Genomic DNA, 13,211 nt, shown 5'->3' on the forward strand with positions numbered 1-13,211 from the left:
ACACACACACACACACACAGAGAGAGAGTCCAAAAAGTTCTGGACACGCCAACCTCCGGGTTTAGAGGAGATTCCCCCCTCATGCCCGCATCTTCCTCGTCTTACCCCAGTAGGAGATTACATGGAGGCATGAGCCGAGGCTGTGGCACAGGCCGTCCTGCTCCTCTTTCTCGCCGGCCTGTCCGTGGCCCATCCTGACCCGGTAGCCCTTCTGAAACAGATCCCCGGTGGATTTCTTGCGCCTCCTCGTATTAGGGATGGTCTCGGAGCGCGCGCCTCCGTCGGGCCCCCTGTACACCAGCATCTTAGTGGGGATCATTGTTAACACCGGCGAGTCGTCTCGGCAGGCAGAACAGCTTCCAACGTCAAGTCTCCAAAAAGTCGAAAAAGTTCCAAGGCTTCCCAAGATTCTCTGCTTTCCTCACATCCGTTTACTCACAGTCCTGCATTCACACTACTGCTTACAGATATCATATGCAGAAAAATATCATCCTCGAAAAACAGGAAAAAAAACAACAACAATCAGGTGCTTTCATTATATTAGCACCCAACAGGTTGGGGGCAAAAAGGACGCTTTTTTGGAGAAGCATTATGATCTGATTTACCAGCGACCCTCATAGTATCCTCGCTGTGATCGGCCGAGCACGCCGAGCTTAAAGCAAACCCTTTTCCCATCAGGATATTAGAGTGTAAGCTCCTTTAGAATTCATCCAGGGAAAGGAAGAGGCCAGACAGCAAGTCTGTCCATCAGCTGGCCTGACAATGTAGCCTACATCTCATCCCACAACCATGCACTGCTCTTGACAAATCCAAATTTCATTCTCTAATCTTAGAGCAGAACAGAATGTATCTTGCCTCGCATTTATAGCAGACAACAAGTCATGTGAGACCAGTGTCCAGTAAAGCTTGTGTATGGGAAAAACACGAGCAGGTTTTGGCAATCGTCATATTTTTTTCACTGGATTTAGTGATTCTGTAATAATCCCTAAATTAATCACAGCTGATGCAATAACAGCTATTGTAGTTGCCATTAAAACTGAATGTGCAGCATGAAATATGAGAAAATGCAACAGCTGACTGACATTCTGCAGTGGGGATCAGCTTCTCTAATCAATTCACATTCTGTTTGAAAGATGAATTAAAGTCACTTCTATTGTCAGCAAAATAATACTTCTGCTCAATTCATCTCAGTACAAACATTTAAGGATATAAATGCACTCTGGAAAATGTGTATATGAGGACATTGGAGGCTAGTTTCAGTGGACAGCTTAACGCTAAAAGCCTCTTTTTGTGTTTACATTTTCGCCAAAGTGTAAAGCGCTGCAACATGTGGCCTCCGCCAAGGAGCTGCTGCCTTATCTAGATGAGTAATGTTCTGTTTACCACACACTATTTAGAGCACTAACTGCTGCAACACCACAGGATTATTTCAGTGATATTGCACACTGTCACCGATAAATGGAGCGCTTGAGTGAACCAGATTTTACCATAAAAATGTACACAACTATCACAAAACAGTGATATGACAGTAGGCACAATTAGCAGCTGTGTATTCATTTTTCCATGACCATGTCCGAAGGCGTTCTCTATGCAACGTGCAAAATGTGTGTATGTTTGTGTTTTTTTCAGCATGTGTGTGTGTGTGTATGTGAGGATATTGCTGTACATGTGTGTATCTGTGTCGAAATGTTCCGACAGAGGATTGGCAGTATGGCTGCGTGCCCAGTGAGCAGAATATGGAGTTTTGATCAGAATGAGGGATTCAGCAGCAACATGTCCAGACGAGCGCTAAGCTACAGCCGATCAAGGTTACGGCCCGGCGCTCGTCACATGGTGAACCTCAATTTAACAGAACAACACTCACTCGCTAATCTTCCACTACCAATTGTCCACCGACCACACTGACCGAGATTATGTCCCGCAATGAAATGTTCCTTCTGACGACAACGTTAAAAATCAGTACACAAGTACATTTTTCAGTAGATGTCAGTACATTCTTCACCTGTTTCTAGAACTTTGCAGCACTGGAGACACTGTTTGATTGACGGGTGATCTCTGGGAAGAGCAGTGCAGAAACACCACCGCAATGAGCGCTTGGCACCAAAGAGGTCGTCCAAAAAAAAAAAAAATGAACACAACTCAAAGATGGCAAAATTTGAAGAAGGAGAGGTAGGTGCCTAGACAATATAATGTTGCTTTTCCACACATAAAGGGATATTTTGATCATTTCCAACTAATGACTTTAGTAAGTTCTTTCAACTGACAATCCTTTCCATCCACACAGAACTAGCAATTGCATTACAGGACAGGAGGGGGCTGAGAGAAGGATGGAAGTGATTTCTTAGTGCCATTCTTGTATACAACGACATCATGTCTGTTGAGAATGAGGAAAGGGCTTCGAAAGGGAAGGGACATCGAAAAAAGGAGCACCAGCAGATTTTCACTGATTCATTTCAGTTTGAGGATAAGGACTGTTTGCTGTCAGCGACAAACAACTATGCACAGTGATGAAATGGCCTATGAATGTTTACTCTTTCTCACAAACCAATAACTACTAGTATCATACTGGAAAATGCATCTGACACTGATATAGAAGACGATATCTGTATAGTCTACTATTTCCTTCATGATAATACTGTAAAAAAAAAAAAAAAATTCAAATGCCAGCTATAATCTCACAAGTCCACTAGATGGCAATGTTTAAACGTGACATTACATGGCTTGCTCTGCTTCCATTGTTTTCATACTACCACACACTACACTACATCAACCTGGGACAAAACAAACAGACGCATTATGTAATTGCATCTATAAACTATAAAGCCTCTGTACTGACACTGAGGTAAGTTTGTGGCTGAAGGTGCTGGGGGAGGGGGCGGAGGGTGAAGCTGCCTGTTCACCTGCTGACATGAGGAGACAAGCCAGCAGCAAACACCTGTAATGCAGCAGGAAATTATCTCCCTAATCCTCTAACTCCTCACAGTCCTCTCCGAGTGATGAGCTTCACACATTTGGCAGATTGACTTCTATTCTAGCGCCAGAGCCACCGACAAAGCCTATTAGCGGTTTTATCCATTCGTGCGCTTTCAAACACAGCCCGGTTTTCAGTTGGATGTTATTACAGGTATGCTGCTGAAGAGGTGAAGGGCGTTTGAATGCAGCACAAAATGCCCAGAGACACGGAATCGATAGAAACGTCATTTCCCATTCAAATCAAATCAAATCAACATTCATTAACGGTCATTTAAGTGTCCTACACCAGAGGACAGCCACAGAATATTTGATAATGTTGTCATGGAAATGAGCGTTACAGTTTGACGCATGAAGCTCCCAAAGCTCTTGAGTTCCCATGCTTTTTCCAGTTACCATGCTCTTGGAGTTGCCATGGCAAAGGCATCATTTGGTTGAACATTCCCATGGTAGCAGTGTGGTACATTCCAACTTTCTCATGCATTTCATGCACTGTCCAAAGATAAAAAAAACAACTCATTTCCATGGCAACAGCACCAAAAATTATGCTGATATCATAAGTGTGCCAATGTAGATAACCACAATATAGAGAAGTTCCCTTTCTGCACTCACACCATGACAATGTGCTTAGATTGTTACCTTCATGCATAAAGTATGAGTGAGTATTGCAACATTGATGAGCAATCCTTAGGGTTGACAACAAACAGGAATCATCACAGCTGTTTTCCTCTAAGCGACACACAAATGCACCTAAGAATCTGAATTCAGCACAATCATTTTGATGGAACATTCAGCCGATCTGAAGCCTACAATCTAGTCATCTATCTCCTTGCAAGAGACCGAACCTCTGCCTTCACTGACATCTGTTACTCACGAAAAATCCACTGGGTGGCACCACAGGCATTCTATATCTGCTGGGAAATAAAAACTGCAAGGTAGAACTCTTAGTCCATAGTTACCACATCCTTACCGAGCCAACTCCTGTTCAGGTACACCGACACGAACACCGGAGGCACCGTGAAGAAGTCCACCACCGAGTTCACCTCCAACCAGAACCACAGCTTGTCGTTGGCAGCAATAAACTGTGGGAATAAAGAGACGAGGCTTAGTGTCACAAGCTTCCATTAACGCAGACAGGTGACCGCAGTGCAGTTCCACTAGATATACTGTATGTTCACTTTGTGGGTTTTACTTACGCGCAGGCCGAAGTACAATAGGAAAAACACGTTGAACGCCATGTCGATCTGCAACGTGAAGTCTTTGTAGAAGTTCTGACAGGACTCGATGGGACTACGGAATAAAGAGAGAAACAAAGTGAGTTAATGTCCAGGGAAAGGCATTGAGAGGCGAGTGAGAAAAAGTTTGGTAAAATGAATATATTACAGTGCTATTTCATGAAAATAAAGCAGAAAAGATGCATTCTTCTTTTCCTGAAAATGCACTTTTAAGATTCCCAAAACAAGAGGAACGCAAGTGTTCAAAAAAGTGCAATACTTGATATTTTCCAATGTTTTTTTTTTCTGTTGAGAAAGGAACATGCATTTATTGTCACACAAGCAATAACTTGTCAGTATGCCTGGTTAACCCTTAAATAACTGCAGAACAATCCTCTTGAAATCTCTCTGTCACAAGAACGTGTCATGTTCCAGGTGCAATATCACTTCATGAAAATGTTGCTGTTTTCCTTTGATGATATTGCAGGCCTGCCTTTTCCGATCTTGCGGACAGCATTTCGGGCGAATCGGAGGTTAAATCTGATGGAAATGCAGCGCCAAAGCAGTAGTTTAAGGGTTAAACGCATGCAGGGGTTTAGGTCTTCTTTCATGAGATCAAGCAGCCATAGCAAATGCTAGCAATGTAGTGAAGTCTCACCCTCAAAAAGCTTGTATCTGGCACTAAGAATTCAAATAAAAAGAAATAATTAACCAAGTAAATGTAGCCACTTAGTAAGGATTCTGTAATCACATTGAAAGACCTGGGAATGAAATCGCACACCCTGAATATTATCCAGACCTGAAATGACAACATACTGTACACACATACTGTATATTCAAAATAATTCAGTGGAGCAAAACACTTCATGGACTTACTGTACAGGTTTCACATGGCATATATTTTATATTTTCCATTAAAAAGCTATATAGTTTTCAAAGAAGTGAATGAAGACTGAACTGAAATTCAGCCAACTTGAAGATTTGTGTCACTTTTGCATGATGGGAGCAGTGATTGCTTGATTGTGTTTACAATGCAACTCAGCACAGGTTATTGTGAATCATGCAGATTATTATTCCTTATTCTTACATCTCTGCAGCATTGTGTTAGTGGCAAGCCGGTCACTCTCACACGTTTAGAGTCATGGTTTGTTTCGCATGCCGTTTGTTAGATGGTCACCTGCACCATGAGCTTCAGTAGTGCACACACTGTATCCGTTGACAGCTACAATCTCTCTGACACCGTTTAATACCTCACAGATTTAGGCCAAATACTTTTTGTTATGTAAAAAATACAATAAACTCCCTGTGATAAAACACTGTCCTCAAATAGAGCTCATGCGCAGACTTAAAATACCTCAGGGATTATTTAGGACTGATCTGATGTACAGCAGCGCAATTCATTCGATTTCTTGGTTGATGAAGCTGATCAAGGGCTGGGCGATCTGTTAAGGAAGAGTCCCCCCCCCCCCCCCCCCCCCTTCCTCCCTCCCCCCTCCATCCCTGGCAATCTCACACAACAACCGCTCCTCCTCCTCCTGCACCGAGCCCTGGGTAATCTATCCAGTCCGTATTCATAGAAATTCTCACCCCTCTTCTAACTGGCACCTCTAAGAATAGTTCAAACATGTTGGATAGTTCTGCCCTCATTCACTGTAATGATGCATTGGCCTGGCGAGTCCCTGTCATAGCAGGGTGACAGGCCATAGAGCAGACAGATCTGCAGCGCTAAATAATTGAGTTCCAGTGGGCCTGGTTAGGAAGGGACTAAGCCTGTTATGGATCACAAAGCCTCTCTATGCTTAGCTCTGTCCCCTCTACCTCTCTTTAGCTGTAATGCTCAAATCAGACTGGATTTGCTGTGACTACATTGTAGCTGCATATGGAAAGCCTTGGTGTTTTCTCTAGGGATGGGACGATATATCGTAATTCAATATATCGCAATACAAAAATGTGAGGGGGGGGCGGAAAAATTTATTGCAATATTAGCTACATTTTATTCTACTGTAGTAATCAGAAAAAAAATTTCACAAGCTCTCCATCCAAATTATATTATTTGTGTATTTGTGTTTCTTTGTAATGACGTTTTTAATTTGTTTACATTCTAGCAAGCCAATGCTATTGCTAGAAAGATCTGTGGCTCAGAAATAAACATAATTCTGCACAGTCATACTTTGTTATCATTGAACTTTTATTTATTACATCGTATTGTGGTTGTATTGTGAACCCCATATCGCGTATCGTATCGTATCGTGAGATAAGCCGATCGTCCCATCCCTAGTTTTTTGATCAAAATTTGTGATGGTATATGCGCCTGATTCATTTTCATCTTTACAATTCAAAACAAAGCATGCCGCACAGTTTTCCTCATATCCAGCTGAATCCACCAAATGTGGAAGAACAGTTACACGGAATACGGACAAAAGAAATCACCTTCACAGAGTGGATGTTTTTATGCTTGTCTTGTGGCACTATAGGGTGCACATGACTAGTTTTACCAAGGAAACTCTTGTTTATCTCTGAGCGGGACATAGCCTGTGGTCTTTAGCATGGATCTAAGTGTGTCTGATGTGTTGACTTTTCTCTGTCACTCCCTGCTGTCTCTTCCAGCCAGGTCAGCCTGTCCATCATATAGCTGTCTCGGTAGCCCCACAGGACTAATTACAGGAAGGGCTGTATCTGTTACAGCCCGCTGCCACTTACAGGCACGCAAGAGAGAACTGGCTGCTCTTTGGCCCGAAGTATCAGGCTTGTTGGGTCGACAGGTAGTGCAAAAAATATAGTTTGAATAATAGAAAGACCTGGATAAGACTGGCATAATAATGAAAACTAGGGCAAAGAACAGAGGATGAATATGAATGGAAAAGTAGTCACACAGATGCCGCAGCAGTGCTCCTCATCTGCCATATGTGTATTTAACAATGCCCCGTTCTCATGTGAGAAAAGGTTAAAGAGAGAGGTCGGAGGTCGTCCCTCATCAGGTGGAAAGGTATTAGACGCTGCAAGCAAGATGGGAGGATGGGCGGCCACAGATGGTACTGCCGAGGATGTAACTCTACCTGGGCTTGTCCAGATAATGAAATGAGATCATGCTCGCAAACCACATCAGAGCAAGCCGAGCCCTCGGTCGCGCGCCGTCTTATGAAATAACAAATAACCGCTGCCCGGCTGCAGGGCCCCGAGCCAGATAACAAGAGTTTACAACCCATTTTCTCTATTCTCCCTTAACATCGCTCTCCACGGGCACTCCCTTTGGGCCCGATAAAAGCTTTTATCCCGGTGTATTTTGCTCTACTTTCTAATGGCACGTCCTGTCCAAACATCAGCAGGCAGCAGTAATAGTATACTATAGCGCACGGAGCTAAAAGGGTCTTCCGTTTCCTCCAGTTTGATGAGCGATGGCGATTGTTCTGGACAGGAACTTTGGTCTTTCCTGTCCGTCTGAGAGTCTGATCCTTTCATTACAGAGATTAAGCAATTTTCATCTGTGAGCACGGACTGTTTGTCATCAGAAATTGCCAGTAAGCCTGTGGCAGTTACCTGAAAGGGGATCAGATAAAAAACGGACAGCAAGCACACATGCTCAAATCTCATGTAGAGAGCATATAGCACTCAAGGTTATTAAGGCCAGCACTATATGCACTGAGGATTTATTCATATGCATGAGTGGGAGCTAGCAAATGGTTGAAAGTCTCTAATTCTAAATTTAAAAAATATCTGAAATACATAAGATTTTTCCAACTAATCATCCTAACCTTTATAACTTAAGCTACATCATTTTTACCAGTAATTCATAAATTCATTGTTTTTTGTGTTTTTTTTAAACAGGAGATTAGTGATTTAGAATGCCATGTCACCACAATACACCCAGCGTAATTAGGAATTTACTACTTTGTATATTCCTCTAATAGAAAAATGATAATATGCAACTTTCATAATCCCAAGCATTGAGACAGGCTCCAGGACACTTCAGCAGAGGCGCACACTCAGGGTCAGAGGGATCAAACCTCGCTCTCTCTAACCAGCAGCACATCCCACAAAGCACCTCATTATTTTAAACAAGCTTTTAAAGGTCGGGTAACAGTTGACGTCCCAACTAGTATCTTCAGATCTCGTGTGGTGGTTTTATTTTCAGTTGGGCTACAATCCCATACAGCAGATCTGATCCTATACAGACAAATGAGGGATTTCAGCTTGAGAGCAGAGCGTCCATAATAAACCACAAGAGCTTATTTTGTGCATTAAAGGCAGTCTAGTTATCATAAAGTTAAAAGAAATACTTACTCAGAGGAATCTATGAAGTATATTACAAGGGCTCCGATGCTGAGAGCGAAAACGAGCACCACCTGAGAAAAGAGAAAAGAACCATTTGATTCATGTTTTCAGGATACTATTAAATGACCAAAACATACTCGGACACAAGTGCTAGTGTGATAGTAGATAGATGTTGATGTTGAATCTTTTCCTGCCTTGCATTGTAGGATGGGTAGTGTTAAAAAAAAAAAAGGAGGCCACCAGCTTTATGCATCTGACCTATTTGGCTGGCAACACATTTGTTGTTCTAATATTAAAAATCAGTTGTGGGATGCCAGCAACTCACCAGAACACACTGCAACCATTGTATTTGTTTTTCCTTTTAATGCTCTCTTATTTTAAAAAGATAGGTTTGGCAGTCTTTTTAAGGCAGATTTTCTCTTTTAAGCCCTGCTGGAGGCATATCTTCTGTTACATGGCCATGAATTGTATGAGACAGAGTGAATATAATTATGTTACATAAATGTGTTTCAAGGTGTTCTAAATGTTGAATACCAGTTAATGAGCACTGATAGACCTTGATGCATCTTGTCAGGAGCCTGTTATAAAATGTGATATATAAACCACAAAGGAAGTGTTACAGCACTGTCACAAGTATACTCATCAGCTATATCAGACAGTGTAAATAAATAGACTGGTATGCTGAAAGAGTATTGACACGCACACACACACCTACACACACACGCAAGAGCTCAGCTCATCATGTAAATTGGCACTGGAAGAGTGGTGAGGTGACAGAATGTGGCTTCAGCTTTCACAGAGACACACAAGGATACAGCAAAGCCTGAAGCTTCGCCACGGTAGAATAGCATCATAATAAAATCGGGGCAGCGCTGATACTCTGTCACTCTGCCTTTCTGAGAGAGAGAGAGACGCCGCTGAATAAAATGAAGCCCAAAGTAAGTCGATAGACTTTCACAACAGATTGGGAGACAGGCCGCAGAGTAATAAACACCTCATCCAGAGGTGTTAGCGAACAAAGAAAGAGTTGTCAGGTGACAGCACCGATGCTGATGGAGCTCCGCCGAAACTTAATCAGTGTCACTGTAGTGGACGCTGGAGGAAATTGGGATAAACTGCAAGCACAAACAGACAAATGGGGAAAAGAGGGTTACACCCACCGTCACTCAGCAGATCTAGGCGAGTTTGGTCAAGGTTTCCTTTAGGCCGACTCGGCCTGTAGCAAACAATCTGTGTTCTCACCTGACACAGTGCTGCTTCTGTCACTGAGAAATGGACAACAACATTCAAAAGTGACCGCTGTCATGTTGTATTTCTCTAACCAGAGAAGGAAGTGAAAGATTATCAAAAATGGAGGACAAAATCTCTACTACCTAAACTAAGCATCCTATTTACAAATTGCACTAGAAGCCAGTAAACCAGAAAACACAGTTCATGTACAGCTTTCTATCATAATATTGAGTGTATCATCAGAAGAAGCCAAAACAACACAGCAGCTCATTATTACTGTTACAAAATGAATGACCTAAATTTCACTTGGAAAAGCAAGTGCTAATGTAGATGGGGGCTTAACCCAGAGAGACACAGATAAGAACAGAGAGGCTGCTGCCAGAGAGCAGCGCACACATGTTTTACATAATGCACCACCAAGTTATTCGTGACCCTACCTGGCTTTAGTCTATTTAGAAATGACACAATGGCTATCCTGAACAAGCAGCCAATGGGCATACATAATGGATGAGCCCGGCCTAATTCATTTCCATGATGTGAAATTGTATTGTCACGGTGCCCATTGATGGCTCCATAATGAGAAAACACCTCCATGCATTTTTAATCCTCCTTTTCCTCTTTGAAAGCCAGGAAATCTCTTTATGTCTCTGGCCATCCCAGTTTAGAAACTGGAAACAATGTCGGCGCAACCCTAGAACAACTGATACCGACGGCAAATGAAGAAACGGACAGTAGCCGAGTGACGAGGCGGAGACAATCGTGACTCGGTCTGTCGCTGAGCCGGCAGCAGAAGGCGCCAGCTTTCATCATTCATCTCAGTCAGCGTATAATGATGCATTGCCACATCTGTATCTCTCAGTCACCGGTGCATGGACAGCCATTTGCTGACAGATGGCTGCACCCACAAGGGGGCATAGTGAGATCAGGCTGAGCGGCTCACAGAGATAACTGACCGCTGCATACTGAGCAAGAAAGATGCCAAAAAATACTTGCATGTTTTTGTCCAAACTTTGCATTTTGTATTCTTATTCTTATTCTCTGGCAGTGAATTTATATAGGTGATACTGCACACTACATGTCAGTATTCATCTCTAGATCGCATCAGGTAGAACAATCGGAAAAAAACATTACCAATGAGGGAGATCGCATGGCTGATTGTAGGAATAGAATATGTTCACTGTTTTCTCTTGAAGGTAAGGTTACAGTAAGTCACTGCCTGGAAGCAAACAAGCACACAATACACAGAGAGTGATAAAAAATCCACTCTGTATGAAACCCCAGAATGAGACTTATTAAATTGTCCCTGTAATGAAACCTTTGTGTCACCTTGATCCTCCTCTGTAATATATCTAGCACTGGTGATGGTCAGAAGCCTAATCAGATTAAGGGTTTGGTGTTGTCTTTGAATGAGGAGGAATACGTGGTTCTGACTAGGGGACACTAGGCCTGTATCTACTCTTCTCACCCGGTCCTTAACTCCGTGGACAACCTGGTAAAAGCAGGACACGGCGACAGGAGGTAAACCGTCCCCGCTTTAATTCCCCCTGACCCCCGGCTGACTGCTCGACCCCGCGGCCCGGCAGAGACTTAACACCCGCGCAGCCGTTACACCCCTCAGTGACTAAAATCACTTAGCACGTTCAGCGCTTCGCTCAGAAGACCCAACATCCAGCATATGGTGACTCACATCAGACAATTAGCAGCACGCTATTTGGGCTTCGCACTGTACTGAATACACTGTTATATTCCTCTGTGATTCAAAGCACAGGCAGTCAGTGGAGGCAGGCGATGCCCATTCCAGGCTCATTTTCCAGACAGCATCCCTTGAGCTGATTAAAGGTCCCATATTTTGCAGCTTTCATGATTGTGTTTGCAAATATACTATGGCTCAGGATATGAATAATGTCCTGTCATGATGTTTTACAAATAAATGTAGTTAAAAAAAATCTAAATTATCAGTTACATCTACATTAATACAATCAACCGTACTTACAAAAAGCGAGAAATAGGCTATCTGCTGTAGTTTGTTTATGGTGGATCTTAAATTCAAAAATACAAATAAAGAAGGCTTTCAAGTTCAAGCAATGAAATACCATTCTTCCGCTTCTTCCTTATCCTTTAAAAGGGTTTCTATTGAATGAGTGTGAAGACTGAGTCCTCACAGACAGAACAGTCACAATACTGGATCCTGATTGGCTGACAACACCAGCTCCTCTAATTCAAACGAGGTAAACCTGCTGAGTCTGACTAAGTCTAGTTGCGATGCGTTTACTTGAGTTAGTAACTTTAAATTTAACTTTAACCACTCAAACAAAATCACATTTGAACATTTACATTAAACATCTTTAATCATATATGTATCTAAATGGAGGGAAATTAGCATTCCTGCAATAGAGCCCCTTTAACAGTAGACTATCCCTGAGCATATGAACAATGATCTATGCTATACGCCTGCCTGAGCAGGACTCGGCACAGTGCGCCACCAGGTCCCTACCATTCAGAAATCCACTGGCACACATCAGAGAACACACTCATGCCCCCCCCCCCCGGGCTTCTCGGGAGTCTGACTCACGGTTCCCCGGTACGAATAACAAGCAGAAGAAACGGGAACTTCACTTGACTGAGAAATCACATGCGCTCATTGGCTGCGGGGAGCGTTACCATCACCTGCCATTCCACATGACAGTGCCGATTCATTTTTTATCAGGTGAGGAATAAGACAGAGGGGTTTCATACAGAGGTGAATGAGTCATTTTCAAAAGAGAACAATGAGAGATCAACCAAGAACATTTATAACTAGTAGTACTGAAAGGTGTTGTTACTGTAGTTTGTCCATCAGTCATCAAATGAACACCATATTAGTAAAAAATAAATCCAACTTCAGACAATCCATGGTAAAGTCATAATCAAATTTACATCAGTTTTATAAAAACTAGAGTGAATACAATATATTTCAGAGCACAGAGAACAGTCTTGTTTCTCTCCTCTCTCTAATACTGGTGAGTATTAAGCTCATGCTGTTGAACTGTACTCATCTAACTGAAACAAGCTTACTTGGTGAAGTTTCATATCTGTAAAAGTGTCTTCTTAAAGGTGACAGTTAAAGACACAAACACGTTTGACAAATTCTGATGTCAGTGGGAGACTGCGCTGCTCTTCGAGGTGCAAGGTGCTGTCTAAAAACAGGATAAGCAACAAACAGGGGGTCAGCTTGTTCCATATTCCCTGAAAGCCTGCGGTCAACCTGGGATCAAAGCTCCCATTGATGGGATGCCAGAGATTTGTGTGGGCTCAACTCAGTCCGTCTTTGTTTAGGTAAGCCGAATCCATTTCGGTCCACCGATGGGTCCCACCATGTCACATCCAGCGAGTGAATCTCTCTGCTCTAGCTGTATGCGACTTGGCTGAGCGTTCACAGAGCTATAAATCACTGACCTGCTGTGCCTCAGGTTTGGCTGTGTGACCTACAGTAGGTTTTCCCAGGAACACTGTCCAAAATAAAACAAACAACCGGAACCCTGTCCT

The 13,211-nt window shown here is 42.8% G+C and overlaps 1 protein-coding gene across 5 annotated transcripts in view; it reads right to left on the reverse strand.

The window, feature by feature from the left end:
• The window catches only part of LOC139647517 (calcium-activated potassium channel subunit alpha-1a-like), a 79,214-nt gene that overhangs the window by 36,397 nt on the left and 29,606 nt on the right, over positions 1 to 13,211 (reverse strand). For all 5 annotated transcript variants that reach the window (XM_071523430.1, XM_071523428.1, XM_071523429.1 and 2 more), the window contains exons 3-5: positions 8,466 to 8,527; positions 4,167 to 4,260; positions 3,941 to 4,052 (exon numbers count right to left, since the gene is read on the reverse strand). In XM_071523430.1, the coding sequence (XP_071379531.1) occupies positions 3,941 to 4,052; positions 4,167 to 4,260; positions 8,466 to 8,527 (268 nt within the window). The remainder of the gene's footprint in view (positions 1 to 3,940; positions 4,053 to 4,166; positions 4,261 to 8,465; positions 8,528 to 13,211) is intronic.

This window comes from Centroberyx affinis, unplaced genomic scaffold (assembly GCF_046629955.1).
Source record: "Centroberyx affinis isolate AG114_WGS23_722 - 3 ecotype Tasmania unplaced genomic scaffold, CSIRO-AGI_Caff_v1 ptg001088l_1, whole genome shotgun sequence".
NCBI lineage: Eukaryota > Metazoa > Chordata > Actinopteri > Beryciformes > Berycidae > Centroberyx > Centroberyx affinis.